General features: G+C 34.1%; 1 protein-coding gene across 2 annotated transcripts; it reads right to left on the bottom strand.

The window, feature by feature from the left end:
- Nucleotides 1-83: 83 nt before the first annotated feature.
- On the bottom strand, nt 84-15,580 carry LOC124454270 (uncharacterized protein DDB_G0273453/DDB_G0273565-like). Of its 2 annotated transcripts, XM_047005092.1 has the most exons (12): nt 15,416-15,580; nt 15,205-15,278; nt 12,012-12,258; nt 8,903-9,125; nt 8,029-8,175; nt 7,273-7,437; nt 5,890-5,982; nt 4,155-4,231; nt 3,508-3,574; nt 3,012-3,072; nt 2,337-2,497; nt 84-556 (listed from the first exon to the last, which is right to left on the bottom strand). In XM_047005092.1, exons 2-12 carry the CDS (start codon nt 15,245-15,247, stop codon nt 509-511), a joined length of 1,332 nt encoding a protein of 443 aa, XP_046861048.1. In that variant the 5' UTR covers nt 15,248-15,278; nt 15,416-15,580; the 3' UTR covers nt 84-508. The 2 variants fall into 2 exon arrangements, with proteins under 2 accessions (XP_046861048.1, XP_046861046.1); XM_047005090.1 differs by lacking the exons at nt 12,012-12,258; nt 15,205-15,278; nt 15,416-15,580 and adding an exon at nt 9,668-10,407.
- Between the last annotated feature and the right edge of the window lie 1,252 nt (nt 15,581-16,832).

The raw sequence follows: 16,832 nt of genomic DNA, 5'->3' as shown, positions 1-16,832 counted from the left end.
ACACAGCAAACATCATTTCGTTCTTACTTAAACCGAAAAGACCATTAATCTCGTTTGCAATTTGCGCAAATTATTCGCCATTCTTTAGTTGAACCCAAAACATATGATTAGTTTTATTATCAACTATATACTATATTCATTAATTCACATGCATAATAATACGAAAATTACACTCGTTTTCTTCGATAGATAACTACGTCAAATGCTCTCCAATCTTACCATGCAAGTTACATATTAGGTATTTAAAATGAAGGATAAGAATGATAGAGTCCTCACCAGTCTCCCAACGCAATATTTGCTGTCAAACTCACTGCATGCTCTTCAATTACATCATAATTTCAAGTATTTCGTAAGGTCGACGTTTTTTTAGAATTTGTAAGTAATATAAGTGTTTATTCGTAAAAAACGCGAAGTTTTTAATTGTTTGTATATATTTTTTTCTACAGACTGTTGGATTATACAGCAATTGCGACGCGTAGTAATTAAAGATAGAGTGCAAATCTCTTCTCTATTTCTCCGTAACATTCTTACGGCAAATAGGACAAGACCGGTTGTTCTAAAAAAATACAAAATATTTGAAGAGTTCTTGTAGCTAATTTAACATATTTTGAAAACCCTAACCCCATCAAGCATCATTTTGTCCTAAACTATACCTGACTATCCCCAACTACGTATATAATGACCAACAAGAACGATATATAACTTTAACTTTAACCTTAACCCTAACCACCACCAGGCATCACATTGTCTTAAACGATACCTCACTATCCCCTACTACGTATATAATGAGTAACAAGAACGATATATAACTTTAACCTTAACCCTAACCACCACCAGGCATCATTTTGTCCTAAACTATACCTGACTATCCCCTACCTTTTAATGACCAACAAGAACGATATACAACTATAACTCTAGCCCAACACCTCACCAAGCATCATTTTGTCCTAAACTATACCTGACTATCCCCTACTACGTATATAATGAACAACAAGAACGATATATAACTTTCACCTTAACCTAACCACCACCAGGCATCATTTTGTCCTAAACTATACCTGACTATCCCCTACCTTTTAATGACCAACAAGAACGATATACAACTATAACTCTAGCCCAACACCTCACCAAGCATCATTTTGTCCTAAACTATACCTGACTATCCCCTACTACGTATATAATGAACAACAAGAACGATATATAACTTTCACCTTAACCCTAACCACCACCAGGCATCATTTTGTCCTAAACTATACCTGACTATCCCCTACCTTTTAATGACCAACAAGAACGATATACAACTCTAACTCTAGCCCAACACCCCACCAAGCATCATTTTATCCTAAACGATACCTGATTATCCCCTACTACGTATATAATGAACAACAAGAACGATATATAACTTTCACCTTAACCCTAACCACCACCAGGCATCATTTTGTCCTAAACTATACCTGACTATCCCTACCTTTTAATGACCAACAAGAACGATATACAACTATAACTCTAGCCCAACACCTCACCAAGCATCATTTTGTCCTAAACTATACCTGACTATCCCCTACTACGTATATAATGAACAACAAGAACGATATATAACTTTCACCTTAACCCTAGCCACCACCAGGCATCATTTTGTCCTAAACTATACCTGACTATCCCCTACCTTTTAATGACCAACAAGAACGATATACAACTCTAACTCTAGCCCAACACCCCACCAAGCATCATTTTATCCTAAACGATACCTGATTATCCCCTACTACGTATATAATGAACAACAAGAACGATATATAACTTTCACCTGAACCCTAACCACCACCAGGCATCATTTTGTCCTAAACTATACCTGACTATCCCCTACCTTTTAATGACCAACAAGAACGATATACAACCCTAACTCTAGCCCAACACCCCACCAAGCATCATTTTATCCTAAACGATACCTGACTATCCCCTACTACGTATATAATGAACAACAAGAACGATATATAACTTTCACCTTAACCCTAACCACCACCAGGCATCACATTGTCCTAAACTATACCTGACTATCCCCTACTACTATATAATGAACAACAAGAACGATATATAACTTTCACCTTAACCCTAACCACCACCAGGCATCATTTTGTCCTAAACTATACCTGACTATCCCCTAAAATATAATCAAACAAGATGCCTATTCTGGAGTACAGTCGGAAAACAATTTCCGTTTTGAATGACCGGATCAAAAAATAAAGGAATGTCGCCAAACACGAGCCGAAAGCCATTAAAGTCCCTCCAGAGCGGGAGTAACATATTCCAAGTTAAATACTTGCGACAAACAATGTTACCTTGAGCCAGCGATCGATACACTTCGCATGAAAATCGTGACTACACGGTAAGCGACGTAATTTTTCTCGGTTGCTATAGTTCATCATACAAATGACACAGGAACGATTAGATGAATCTTTTGATGCAGTACCGTAACGAAATGCTGGAATATCCTCCATTTCTAAATAATATAAATGTAAAGTAAATGGTTTGAACCCGGGAGTATCATTACATGTTTGTAAATGTAGATCGTCCTGGTTGGTATAGTCCTGAGAAGGACTGTTTTTGTTGTTGTTGACTAACGTTTCGACATCCTTAGCGGTAGCCATTTTCAGAGTCAAATGAGGAGTAAATGACAATACACATTTCCTGTACACACAATACAATGACGAAAGAGCCAGATAACAAATACGGCTAACCTGACGTTTACTCCTCATTTGACTCTGAAGATGACTACCGCTAAGGTTGTCGAAACGTCAGTCAACAACAACAAAAACAGTCCTTCTCAAGACTATACCAACCTGGACGATCTACATTTACAAACATGTAATAAAAATGTAATAAAAAAAAGATTTCATTAATCATGTTTAAATTTTACTATTTTTACTTGTCGCGTCGGCAAAGTTCTATGCAACACATCATGTGCGTACCCAAGGTATGCAACAACATTGAGAATTGTTCAACTTGTTAAGTACCTGCTTTTGATAAGCCTCGTGGTTTAACCTGTCCTAGTCTCTCTGTTAAAGTCCACAGCGCCTACAGGGAAAAGAAACAAAAAAACGATACTAAATTTTAATAACGATATGATAAATTACTTAAATCTCTACACCACATGTACGTAGTCAAGTGGTTTCTAAGGATGTGCCCCCCGATACGTAAATTTTGACATCCGATAGCATCCAATATCCGGTAGATTTTGCCCGGGGTATGTATATTTTGTGCTATTGCAATGAGAATGAGATAAAGTGCGCATTACTCTTATCGTAATTTAAGATCCATTACTCTGTGTATAAATATGGAAGTAACAGCCAGTTTATAGTGAAATATCATTCTTTCTGAAGATGATTTTGAAATAAAACCAAAATAGTACACTTTGTATGTTACTCGGACAGTAACCTTGAGTTTACGAGGCATAATTATTTTATGTAGTATTTTACAATAGCTGAAGAAAACCATTTTATAAATCCCTACCTCATAATCTTCTCGATCTTCATCCATGTTAGGAAAATGACGAGCGCTTGATTCGGGAAACCAAGACCTTAAATAATCACAGGAACTATTACGTCACAGGAACTATTACGTCACAGGAACTATTACGTCATACATACAAGACTAAGCTCTTATTCACCGAGGACTCTATCGCAAATAATTAATTAATATTTCATTCACAATCAATAAAGGTGATAAAGATTAAACGAAGTTCTCCTAAACTATACCTCCACTTTAAAAATCATATTTCTGCTATATAGTATGTGAACGGCGAAACTTTTTTCCGAACAAATAATGAATTAGCAAAATGAATTTTTCGTACGAAGTCATTCTAAATTCCTGGAGTTATCAAACATCGGATTTTTAAGTAATAAAAATGATTTGCATACACATGGGAAGATGGGAAGGGTTTGCTTTCTGGACGTTTGGTCTCGGGCTTTAACTGATCTGCTCTCGAGTTCTCCCACAGGTCTGCTAAATTTTCATAAGCCTGGGCAAACACATAAACATCTTTATTTCTTAAATGGTTACACCCCTTGTACGTACACGTTTTTAAAGATTAAAATAACCGAAGATGCATAATACAAAGCATAACATGAAGTAACAAGATAAAACAGTGATGTACTTACAATAAGGCGGGTAGCATAAATTCAGGAAAATCATATGGTCGGTAATTTCTCTCCATTTGAGATGACGTCCGAATGTTCTAGATTTAAAAGACAACAAGGTTGAAGAAATTTTTACAACGATGTAACAATATTTCATGAAGTGCGCCAGTTTAAGAACTCATAAGATATAAGAAATGGCAAAGGTCTCAGTCTCTTTATCATAATCCAGGGATAATATATACAGTGGACAACAAACAAGTTTATGATGGTTTAGTTTGTCATTATTTACTGCAGATGGTAAGTTTTATAGGTATGCAACCGTCGATATAAAAATATGAAGAAAAAATGATGATTCAGAAAATCGCCTTGGTATCAGCTCAATAAAGGCATGAGGGACTAAAGGGCAGGGGATATTTATGTACATGTGCATGGGATGATCCATGAAAAGCAATTGATTTCGAAGGTACTTAATACTACACAACATGACTGAACACCCCCAATTATAGACGTGGCGATGCCACAATTGGCACTTTTTAAGTATAGTCATCCAAACGTTAAATTTAAATGTCTATTTGTGGTAAGTACAATGTGTTGCGGTACAGTGTATTATAGTACATAGTATTGTAGTACACAGGCTGACTTAAATGTCTATATGTGGTAAGTACAATGTGTTGTAGTACACTGTATTATAGTACATAGTATTGTAGTACACAGGCTGACATAAATGTCTATATGTGGTAAGTACAATGTGTTGTGGTACAGTGTATTATAGTACATAGTATTGTAGTACACAGGTTGACTTAAATGTCTATATGTGGTAAGTACAATGTGTTGTGGTACAGTGTATTATAGTACATAGTTTTGTAGTACACAGACTGACTTAAATGTCTATATGTGGTAAGTACAATGTGTTGTAGTACAGTGTATTATAGTACATAGTATTGTAGTACACAGGCTGACTTAAATGTCTATATGTGGTAAGTACAATGTGTTGTGGTACAGTGTATTATAGTACATAGTATTGTAGTACACAGGTTGACTTAAATGTCTATATGTGGTAAGTACAATGTGTTGTAGTACAGTGTATTATAGTACATAGTATTGTAGTACACAGGCTGACTTAAATGTCTATATGTGGTAAGTACAATGTGTTGTAGTACAGTGTATTATAGTACATAGTATTGTAGTACACAGGCTGACTTAAATGTCTATATGTGGTACAATGTGTTGTAGTACAGTGTATTATAGTACATAGTTTTGTAGTACACAGGCTGACTTAAATGTCTATATGTGGTAAGTACAATGTGTTGTAGTACAGTGTATTATAGTACATAGTATTGTAGTACACAGGCTGACTTAAATGTCTATATGTGGTAAGTACAATGTGTTGTGGTACAGTGTATTATAGTACATAGTATTGTAGTACACAGGTTGACTTAAATGTCTATATGTGGTAAGTACAATGTGTTGTAGTACAGTGTATTATAGTACATAGTTTTGTAGTACACAGGCTGACTTAAATGTCTATATGTGGTAAGTACAATGTGTTGTGGTACAGTGTATTATAGTACATAGTATTGTAGAACACAGACTGACGTAAATGTCCATATGCAATAACTACAATGTGTTGTAGTGCAATGTGTTATAGCAATAACAAATGCTCAACAAAACAACCATAACAATGGAATGATTTATAAGAAATGATAATATCTTGAATTATTTCATGGATATCTCATCAAAATTATAAACAACTTACTAGACGCACGGAGTTATTTTCAACTCTATTGGAGTCCGACCGGGGAAGGCTGTCACGAGGTGTGCTCGCATTGTTCTCGTGACTTCCACGAGTCTAAATATGAACAAAAACACTTTGATGTATTGTGAGATTGACTCAAACAAAAAGTAGCGGTTGATAATCATTGGCATTTTACTATTACACAGGCAATAGATATATCTAGAGATCTATAAATAAAATTTTCGACTTTATTTCAAAGTCATCCTCAGACAGAATGACTTTGAAATAAAGTCGAAAATTTACAGTTTACTTCTCGTCTTGTTTTGATTCATATTTTGCAATCTCAAGATGACTTGTTTCTTCGGAATTTGTTTTATATTATACTTCTTTAAATTGTCGGCTGGTCATGGTCTTTGGTCTATAGATCTATAGTTCCTACAAAGATTATAAAGGTTACGTAGGTATGTATGTTTGTAGATGTAGATCGTCCAGGTTGGTATAGTCCTGAGAAGGATTGTTTATGTTGTTGTTGACTGACGTTTCGACAGCCTTAGCGGTAGTCATCTTCAGAGTCAAAATAACTGACAAAATACATTTTGACTCTGAAGATGACTACCGCTAAGGTTGTCGAAACGTCAGTCAACAACAACAAACAACAAAACAGTCAGTCAACAACAACAAAAACAGTCCTTCTCAGGACTATACCAACCTGGACGATCTACATTTACAAACATGTAACGATACTCCCGGATTAAAACCATTTACTTTAATACGTATGCATGTTTTTATGTTAAGTGTACACACGCTAGTAATGTGCAACAGATATTTTAATGAATTAAGATTCGTCGGCAATGTATGATAGATCTTGCAAAAATCATTCAAAGCCTTTCCATTTTCGTGTTGCTGGATGCCGAGCTTTACGTCACCTACGTTTGGTAAACCAGCTTACTTTCTTTATTTTGCCGCATGTTTATGTCTACGTCACCATACCAATGAACATTTAAGATACGCACCTACATCATATTTTCGTATTCGAGTAATTTGGATAGCTAAGTCGATTTTGAACACTTTTGCAATGTACTTCATAATTCAAAAGAGTAATTTTTTTAACTGTTTCGGGCTCAAAGTTAGAAAATTAGACTATTTTTAATGTATGACGTTTTCCTAACCATGAATGCATGTTTTTCTACCCATAAATGTATGTTTTTCTATCCATGAATGTATGTTTTTCTATCCATAAATGTATGTTTTTCTATCCATAAATGTATGTTTTTCTCTCCATAAATGCATGTTTTTCTATCCATAAATGTATGTTTTTCTATCCATGAATGCATGTTTTTCTATCCATAAATGTATGTTTTTCTATCCATGAATGTATGTTTCCCTATCCACGATTATACTTACATGTATAGTTCTAGGGAGATAATCGGCTGAGGAACTAGAAAAAGACGGTATTCGTTCGAGACAATCTGATTCACGTAAACGACGATTATTTCGTAGTATCGTCCGACAGGTTGTGGCAAATATACTCCGATTTCCACGTCTGTCATACTCAATTTGACTGACATCCTAAAACAATACATACATAATACATAATTGATCAAAAGTGCACTCCACTTGTTTCATTTAAAAATGGAAGTCTTTATTATGAAATTACGTCAAATTAATATACTGCAGGTAATTAGTCCATGTATTATAATGGTATCATCAGTAAAACAACAGGGCAGTTCACCGACATTTGATGACATGATTTATGAATACCCGAAAAGAACCATGTTATAAACATCAAAGACAAGATAAATTGCTTATTTTAAACTTAAAAGTTGTTGTAAATTTTCCTCGACATTTCAGATACAGTAGCCAATCACGTTGATAACACATCATTTTTTTAACAATTTTCTCAACATACAGCAGGTTACAGTCTTGTAAACACAAAGCACCATGCAACATTTCATAGAAAAAATTATAACGGGTTAAAATTGAACGTGTTAACAGAAGTGAACTGAATAACTAAAATCAAACAAATATTGCATCTTGTGGCAAACCTTTGTCAATGGAAAGAAAGCAGGCATCATAATACGAAAAATATATGGCAAACACCTTAAATTGCGACAAATGTAGATATTTAAATACATCCACAACACGATTAACGGTACAAACCTGTGAGGGATAACCATTATTTGATGCTATTTGATGTCTATCGTTGTGATTTAAAGATGAAGTTAAACTTGATGAAATTGAACAGGGATTATTCACAACACTGCAGCTAGGACGAGTTACGTTATCATGCGGACTAACATTATCATCCTAAAGAAACGAAATATATCTTTTGAAATTGATCAAATTATTCCACTGCTAGTAAGAATATTTATACTTAATCCGAGCCCAAAACTCTTTTCCCTAGTCTTCAATCCTAAGCTCAATCTTGGCCAAAAACTCTTTGCCCTAGCCTGTAATCCTAAACTAAATCCTGACCCAAAACTCTTTGCCCTAGCCTATAATCCTTTTCTAATAAATTTTTCTCGAAATTCCACTACGTCATGTCGTCATCAATATTTTTGCATTTTAATCATAGAACTAAAATACATCACATGCTACCTGGAGCAAATAATTGAAGCCAAATCTTACACACAGACACGCGAGATTTTACCCCAGACACGCGTGTGTAGTATTTCGAGATTCTCTCGCGGAGTAATAATTGATTGACTACACACGCGTGTCAGGGGTAAAATCACCGCTTCAAAAATTATTAGGGTTTTATACAACAGGTAGCGTTCCATGTATTTCAGTTCAATGGTTTTAACATATGGAAATTGGAATGGCCAAAACAAGCTACGTAACAGAACTACGTAACTGATTATTTCATAATAAAACTTACGTCATCAACAAGTATCGTCGAGTCGAATGCTGCTACGTAACAGAACTACGTAACTGATTATTTCATAATAAAACTCACGTCATCAACAAGTATCGTCGAGTCAAATGCTGCTACGTAACAGAACTACGTAACTGATTATTTCATAATAAAACTTACGTCATCAACAAGTATCGTCGAGTCAAATGCTTGACGGTGATTGATGTTTGATGATGACGCTTGATGTCTTCCGGATTGGTGGTCACTGTCTTCAATTTGTTGTCTGGAGTGATGCGATCCCGTACGTGAACGTAATGTTCGTCTGATGCGCAGTCTTTGCTCGGGTAAGTAGTGACTGCGCATCATTTCAGTATAGTACGGACTTTCCAGAGCGATATACAAACTGCAAGTAAATACAAATATCTTTAATTAGAATCACATTTTTAGTAAAGTAAAAAAATGTCAAAAAAAGGTATGAAATCTTGTCCTGCTTGCAAAATGTGACATTGCACATTTTGCAACGCGGGGGGAAAAATCATGTGAGTATTCACCTTTCCCCCTGAAAGAATATACACGTATGTAGCATATGGGGGGGGGGTGATTTGGAATGGGGGGGGCAACTGCTTCCCGCCAACTCCAATATTTCTCGTAGTAAGGAATTTAATGGTACTTAAGGTATTAGAATCTGGTACATAAGGAATTAACTCTGAGTTATTATTGTTGGTAGTGGAATCATCATCATTGTCAACAGTTAAATCAATAAAATGAGGGAACATTACAAACCTATCTGAGTTATTATTGATGGTAGTAGAATCATTATCATTGTCAACAGTTAAATCAATAAAATGAGGGAGCATTACAAACCTATCTGAGTCATTATTGTTGGCAGTAGAATCATCATCAATGTCAACAGTTAAATTAATAAAATGAGGGAACATTACAAACCTATCTGAGTTATTATTGTTGGTTGTAGAATCATCATCATTGTCAACAGTTAAATCAATAAAATGAGGGAGCATTACAAACCTATCTGAGTTATTATTGTTGGCAGTAGAATCATCATCATTGTCAACAGTTAAATCAATAAAATGAGGGAACATTACAAACCTATCTGAGTTATTATTGTTGGTTGTAGAATCATCATCATTGTCAACAGTTAAATCAATAAAATGAGGGAGCATTACAAACCTATCTGAGTTATTATTGTTGGTAGTAGAATCATCATCATTGTCAACAGTTAAATCAATAAAATGAGGGAGCATTACAAACCTATCTGAATTATTATTGATGGTAGTAGAATCATCATCATTGTCAACAGTTAAATCAATAAAATGAGGGAGCATTACAAACCTATCTGAGTTATTATTGATGGTAGTAGAATCATCATCATTGTCAACAGTTAAATCAATAAAATGAGGCAGCATTATAAACCAATCTGAGTTATTATTGATGGTAGTAGAACCGTCATCATTGTCAACAGTTAAATCAATAAAATGAGGGAGCATTACAAACCTATCTGAATTATTATTGATGGTAGTAGAATCATCATCATCGTCAACAGTTAAATCAATAAAATGAGGGAGCATTACAAACCTATCTGAGTTATTATTGATGGTAGTAGAATCATCATCATTGTCAACAGTTAAATCAATAAAATGAGGGAACATTACAAACCTATCTGAGTTATTATTGTTGGCAGTAGAATAATCATCATTGCCAACAGTTAAATCAATAAAATGAGGGAACATTACAAACCTATCTGAGTTGTATTGTTGGCAGTAGAATCATCATCATTGTCAACAGTTAAATCAATAAAATGAGGGAACATTACAAACCTATCTGAGTTTTATTGTTGGCAGTAGAATCATCATCATTGTCAACAGTTAAATCAATAAAATGAGGCAGCATTATAAACCAATCTGAGTTATTATTGATGGTAGTAGAATCGTCATCATTGTCAACAGTTAAATCAATAAAATGAGGAGCATTACAAACCTATCTGAATTATTATTGATGGTAGTAGAATCATCATCATTGTCAACAGTTAAATCAATAAAATGAGGGAGCATTACAAACCTATCTGAGTTATTATTGTTGGTTGTAGAATCATCATCATTGTCAACAGTTAAATCAATAAAATGAGGGAGCATTACAAACCTATCTGAGTTATTATTGTTGGTAGTAGAATCATCATCATTGTCAACAGTTAAATCAATAAAATGAGGGAGCATTACAAACCTATCTGAATTATTATTGATGGTAGTAGAATCATCATCATTGTCAACAGTTAAATCAATAAAATGAGGGAGCATTACAAACCTATCTGAGTTATTATTGATGGTAGTAGAATCATCATCATTGTCAACAGTTAAATCAATAAAATGAGGCAGCATTATAAACCAATCTGAGTTATTATTGATGGTAGTAGAACCGTCATCATTGTCAACAGTTAAATCAATAAAATGAGGGAGCATTACAAACCTATCTGAATTATTATTGATGGTAGTAGAATCATCATCATCGTCAACAGTTAAATCAATAAAATGAGGGAGCATTACAAACCTATCTGAGTTATTATTGATGGTAGTAGAATCATCATCATTGTCAACAGTTAAATCAATAAAATGAGGGAACATTACAAACCTATCTGAGTTATTATTGTTGGCAGTAGAATAATCATCATTGCCAACAGTTAAATCAATAAAATGAGGGAACATTACAAACCTATCTGAGTTGTATTGTTGGCAGTAGAATCATCATCATTGTCAACAGTTAAATCAATAAAATGAGGGAACATTACAAACCTATCTGAGTTTTATTGTTGGCAGTAGAATCATCATCATTGTCAACAGTTAAATCAATAAAATGAGGCAGCATTATAAACCAATCTGAGTTATTATTGATGGTAGTAGAATCGTCATCATTGTCAACAGTTAAATCAATAAAATGAGGGAGCATTACAAACCTATCTGAGTTATTATTGATGGTAGTAGAATCATCATCATTGTCAACAGTTAAATCAATAAAATGAGGGAGCATTACAAACCTATCTGAGTTATTATTGATGGTAGTAGAATCATCATCATTGTCAACAGTTAAATCAATAAAATGAGGGAACATTACAAACCTATCTGAGTTATTATTGATGGTAGTAGAATCATCATCATTGTCAACAGTTAAATCAATAAAATGAGGGAGCATTATAAACCTATCTGAGTTATTATTGATGGTAGTAGAATCATCATCATTGTCAACAGTTAAATCAATAAAATGAGGGAACATTACAAACCTATCTGAGTTATTATTGTTGGTAGTAGAATCATCATCATTGTCAACAGTTAAATCAATAAATGGAACATCAACACGAGCTCTTTTTGGACTACCAGATAGTATTACATTATCCACAGTATCATGACGGCGTCTTCGATTAAGATTCCATTCAAAACCATCTGTTATTTCAATCACTGAAGTGTTGTTGGTTGCATCTCTTTCTGGTGTATCCAAAACAATAGGCGACTGTGAGTTGCATGAGTTCACTGAAACGATAAATGCAAATAGATATCTTTAAAATTTCTTACAACGTATAGTATATAATTTTATGCAATTTTTCGCAATCTCGTGCACACATGTACTTATAGCAAGCTTAAATTATATTCTTGGGTAGACTTACAAACAGCAAGAGTGCACAATTACGTACATACAGCAAAAGATTTACATAAAGCAAAAGTAAATGTTTAAATAGAGAAAAAGTCTTAGTTTACATATAGCAAAAGTACATGTTTATACAGAAAGACTACATGTTTACATACAGCAAGACTACAAGTTTACATACAGCAAGTCTACAAGTTTACATACAGCAAGACTACATGTTTACATACAGCAAGACTACAAGTTTACATATAGCAAGAATACAAGTTTACATATGGCAAGACTACAAGTTTACATATAGCAATACTACAAGTTTACATATAGCAAGACTACAAGTTTACATACAGCAAGACTACAAGTTTACATACAGCAAGACTACAAGTTTACATACAGCAAGACTACAAGTTTACATATAGCAAGACTACAAGTTTACAAATAGCAACACTACAAGTTTACATACAGCAAGACTACAAGTTTACATATAGCAAGACTACAAGTTTACATATAGTAGGACTACAAGTTTACATACAGCAAGACTACAAGTTTACATACAGCAAGACTACAAGTTTACATACAGCAAGACTACAAGTTTACATACAGCAAGACTACAAGTTTACATGCAGCAAGACTACAAGTTTACATACAGCAAGACTACAAGTTTACATACAGCAAGACTACAAGTTTACATACAGCAAGACTACAAGTTTACATACAGCAAGACTACAAGTTTACATACAGCAAGACTACAAGTTTACATATAGCAAGACTACAAGTTTACATATAGCAACACTACAAGTTTACATACAGCAAGACTACAAATTTACATACAGCAAGACTACAAGTTTACATACAGCAAGACTACAAGTTTACATACAGCAAGACTACAAATTTACATACAGCAAGACTACAAGTTTACATACAGCAAGACTACAAGTTTACATACAGCAACACTACAAGTTTACATACAGCAAGACTACAAGTTTACATACAGCAAGACTACAAGTTTACATATAGCAAGACTACAAGTTTACATACAGCAAGACTACAAGTTTACATACAGCAAGACTACAAGTTTACATACAGCAAGACTACAAGTTTACATACAGCAAGACTACAAGTTTACATACAGCAACACTACAAGTTTACATACAGCAAGACTACCAGTTTACATACAGCAAGACTACAAGTTTACATACAGCAAGACTACAAGTTTACATACAGCAAGACTACAAGTTTACATACAGCAAGACTACAAGTTTACATACAGCAAGACTACATGTTTACATACAGCAAGACTACAAGTTTACATATAGCAAGACTACAAGTTTACATACAGCAAGACTACAAGTTTACATACAGCAAGACTACAAGTTTACATACAGCAAGACTACAAGTTTACATACAGCAAGACTACAAGTTTACATACAGCAACACTACAAGTTTACATACAGCAAGACTACCAGTTTACATACAGCAAGACTACAAGTTTACATAGAGGAGAAAAAGTACAAGAGTCAAAACCTACATGTAGCTATGTCAAGCACAAGGCGTACATTATAACTATGTGCATATGAAATAATTTCAGTTTTTGCTCTAAGCAAATAACAAGACACTTGCGATTTCAAACTGCTTATGCATATAATGTAACATATATATATAAATATATATCCCTTTTTTGGACCCTTGAATATCCTTTAGCTGATCCTTGGAGATCTATGTAACCGCCTAACCACCTCCCCATATGTACAGGATAAAGCTATTGCTGAATAGATTTTTTTCCTAGAATTAAAATTGAAGAAACACCAACAAATGATGATGGGAATCATAGCAAAACAAAGGCAGAAAACTGGTGTAGGCATTACATGGGCAATAGCATTGCTGATGTATCAAGTGCATATAATCCAAATAGGTGGGAATTAATGAGGAAAAAGTCAAAATATCACGACATTTGTTACAAGATCACTGATCTCTACTTCAGGATATCAATTGTATTTTTGTTTTGTCACTTAAAATCATAACTATTTCTGACTGGTTGAATCATAATTCGACAAAATTCGAGTGACATTAATTTGGGAACACGTTCTTTCAATCTTTGACAATGATAAACTTTTGACTAACATATACATGGCTATGTAATGTGATAAGTTTGATTTTGTCAACAAGCATCAGTGTAAAACATGCGTCATAAACATACAGATGTTGAAGTAGATAAAGAATACAAGGCACAATAGGTCGACTTTGTATCATATTTTATCAACATTTTAAAATAACAGCAAGTCTAAATCGCGTACAAAACTGATATTTGTAAACAAGTATCTTTGAAATTTATATGATGTATGTATCGTGCACTGAAAATGAGAGTCAAGAAATAATGAATACGAGAATAATGTTTTGACATGTGGTTTGGAGTACATCCAAAAATATTAAACCAGTTCTGCTTAAAAATTATATAATATCAACTGTATATTGAAAGAATTTGATCAAAATAATCATAAAACACGAATAAAATAGTGCAATCAACAGAACACAGGTACATTTACAAAAAAATTTCGAACCAGAATGCTATAACACAAGTTGTACGAAAACAGAGGTCTGCTATATATTCATTTATATTAATTTCCTTACGCAAAATACCCAAGTCACCTTTTTCAAAAACGTCCGACATTCAACAAAGCAATCGTGTATTGAAAGAACGATATGGGAAGAGCACATTTAAATCCCCATTTCTTCATGAAAATTTCGACTTCCCACTTCCCAGTCCGACAAAATACATCAATTCGTCTCAAATATGAATTCGTCAAATTGTGCATTTATCAATGGAGCAAAGTACTTACTTTCTACGCTGCGACAACTAGCGTCAAACTTTCCCGTTTTCATTCTTGTGAAAGATAACCCCGAAGAGCGTTTTCTACGACGATAAAGGTACAAAAATGAAAATTTTTGGCACTCGAAATTTCTCCCACTGCTGACAACGCATTCAATTGTGTTGCCTTAAATATTGATAACTGATAAGCATTTTTCAATGAGATAGAAAAGGCACCTTACCAAAGATATATCTTGTTCCACGATAAATATAAAAAAGATCGAAGAAAGAGTGTTTTAAAAAGCAAAGAAAACACACAAATCGCGATCTTTCAACAATACAAATGACTATGTTCCTCAGTTGTTTTAATTCTCTTATGTCACAGTGACGGGGGGATATGAAAGAGCCACAATGGCTAATATTAAGGAATTTCCGTAGTCGTTAATGGATAATTGGGAGTTGAATTTTCAAACCGCTGCTAATTTGCATATTGCCCACAGGCACATTACACTGAGCTTTATGCAACTGGAGCAGCTCCTTAAAATTATCTCACTGAACTCACTGCCCTGGTCAAACTCCGCAAGCAAACATTGTTTTCAGTCAGAAACACGAATATTCCCAGTACCACTAATAACATTATGAATAAAATGGTTGCCAAGGGCTTAAGAAATAATTTTTTTGAGCGATAACAGCACGCATGTCTGGATACAGTCGAATCTTCCGTGAGCAGACCCCCTTCGAGACACGACCTGCTGTTCGTTTACGGGAGATATCCGTTCCGCTTATGAGAGGCCATAAGAGATAAAAACATTTTGGCTGGTATCAATTCAATTCAAAGTCTTATGCAGAAACTTTTTAGCCAGATAATTATTACCATCTAACATATAATAAAGTATTTGACTTGGTTCTATAGTTTTGTTATCTAATTCAAAACTTATAATTGCCTTGCAATTTTTGACCTCTTCGTTTTTAATCACAGTTGACATCATATTGTGATGTGTAGAAGGAGCGAAGTGTTACTCTTAAGATCTATAAGTAAATGCGACCATAAATTAATGTCGTTCTGTTTAGTGTTTTCTCAGTCTATTTGAATACAATTGTCTCGAGACAAATAAATTATGCACTGCATAATTAAACTGATATAGAAGGGAATTTTCGTTCGTCCAGCTTTGTTTTTTAATAAATTTTAATAACCGAAGTTGATCGACGTACAAAAATGGTATTTATCATGCAGTGACCGCGTAGACTGTAAGGAAGTCAGGGGGAGGGGAGGGTGCAGAATAACGCGAGAACATACCACATTTCTACAGTGTGTGTAAACAAGTCGAAACTTACAGATTCATGGATGCCCATCTCAGGCTTTGGAAGTTATCAAAAGTTGTGGGTGATTCATGTGCGCAATGTGATAAAGCAAGAAACTTAATGAAACTGTTTCATATTAGTTATTTCAAATCGGTTTTTCTTCATAGAGGACAGAATGACTCACAAATAGAAAAAAAATAGGAAAGAATACTGATTCGGCGTTATAAGAACAAAAAATATTCTAGTTATGCAGTAATAAACTAGAAATAAACTAGCAAACTGGATTCCTCCGCAAGACGTACAAGTATAAATATATTAATAACTTTTTTCTCTATTGAAGAAAAAATTGCTTTGCAA

This window comes from Xenia sp. Carnegie-2017, unplaced genomic scaffold, assembly GCF_021976095.1.
Source record: "Xenia sp. Carnegie-2017 unplaced genomic scaffold, XeniaSp_v1 HiC_scaffold_3, whole genome shotgun sequence".
NCBI classification, from domain to species: Eukaryota; Metazoa; Cnidaria; class Anthozoa; order Malacalcyonacea; family Xeniidae; genus Xenia; species Xenia sp. Carnegie-2017.
Note: the sequence above shows the minus strand (reverse complement) of the source record. Positions and strands in the feature narration are given on the sequence as shown.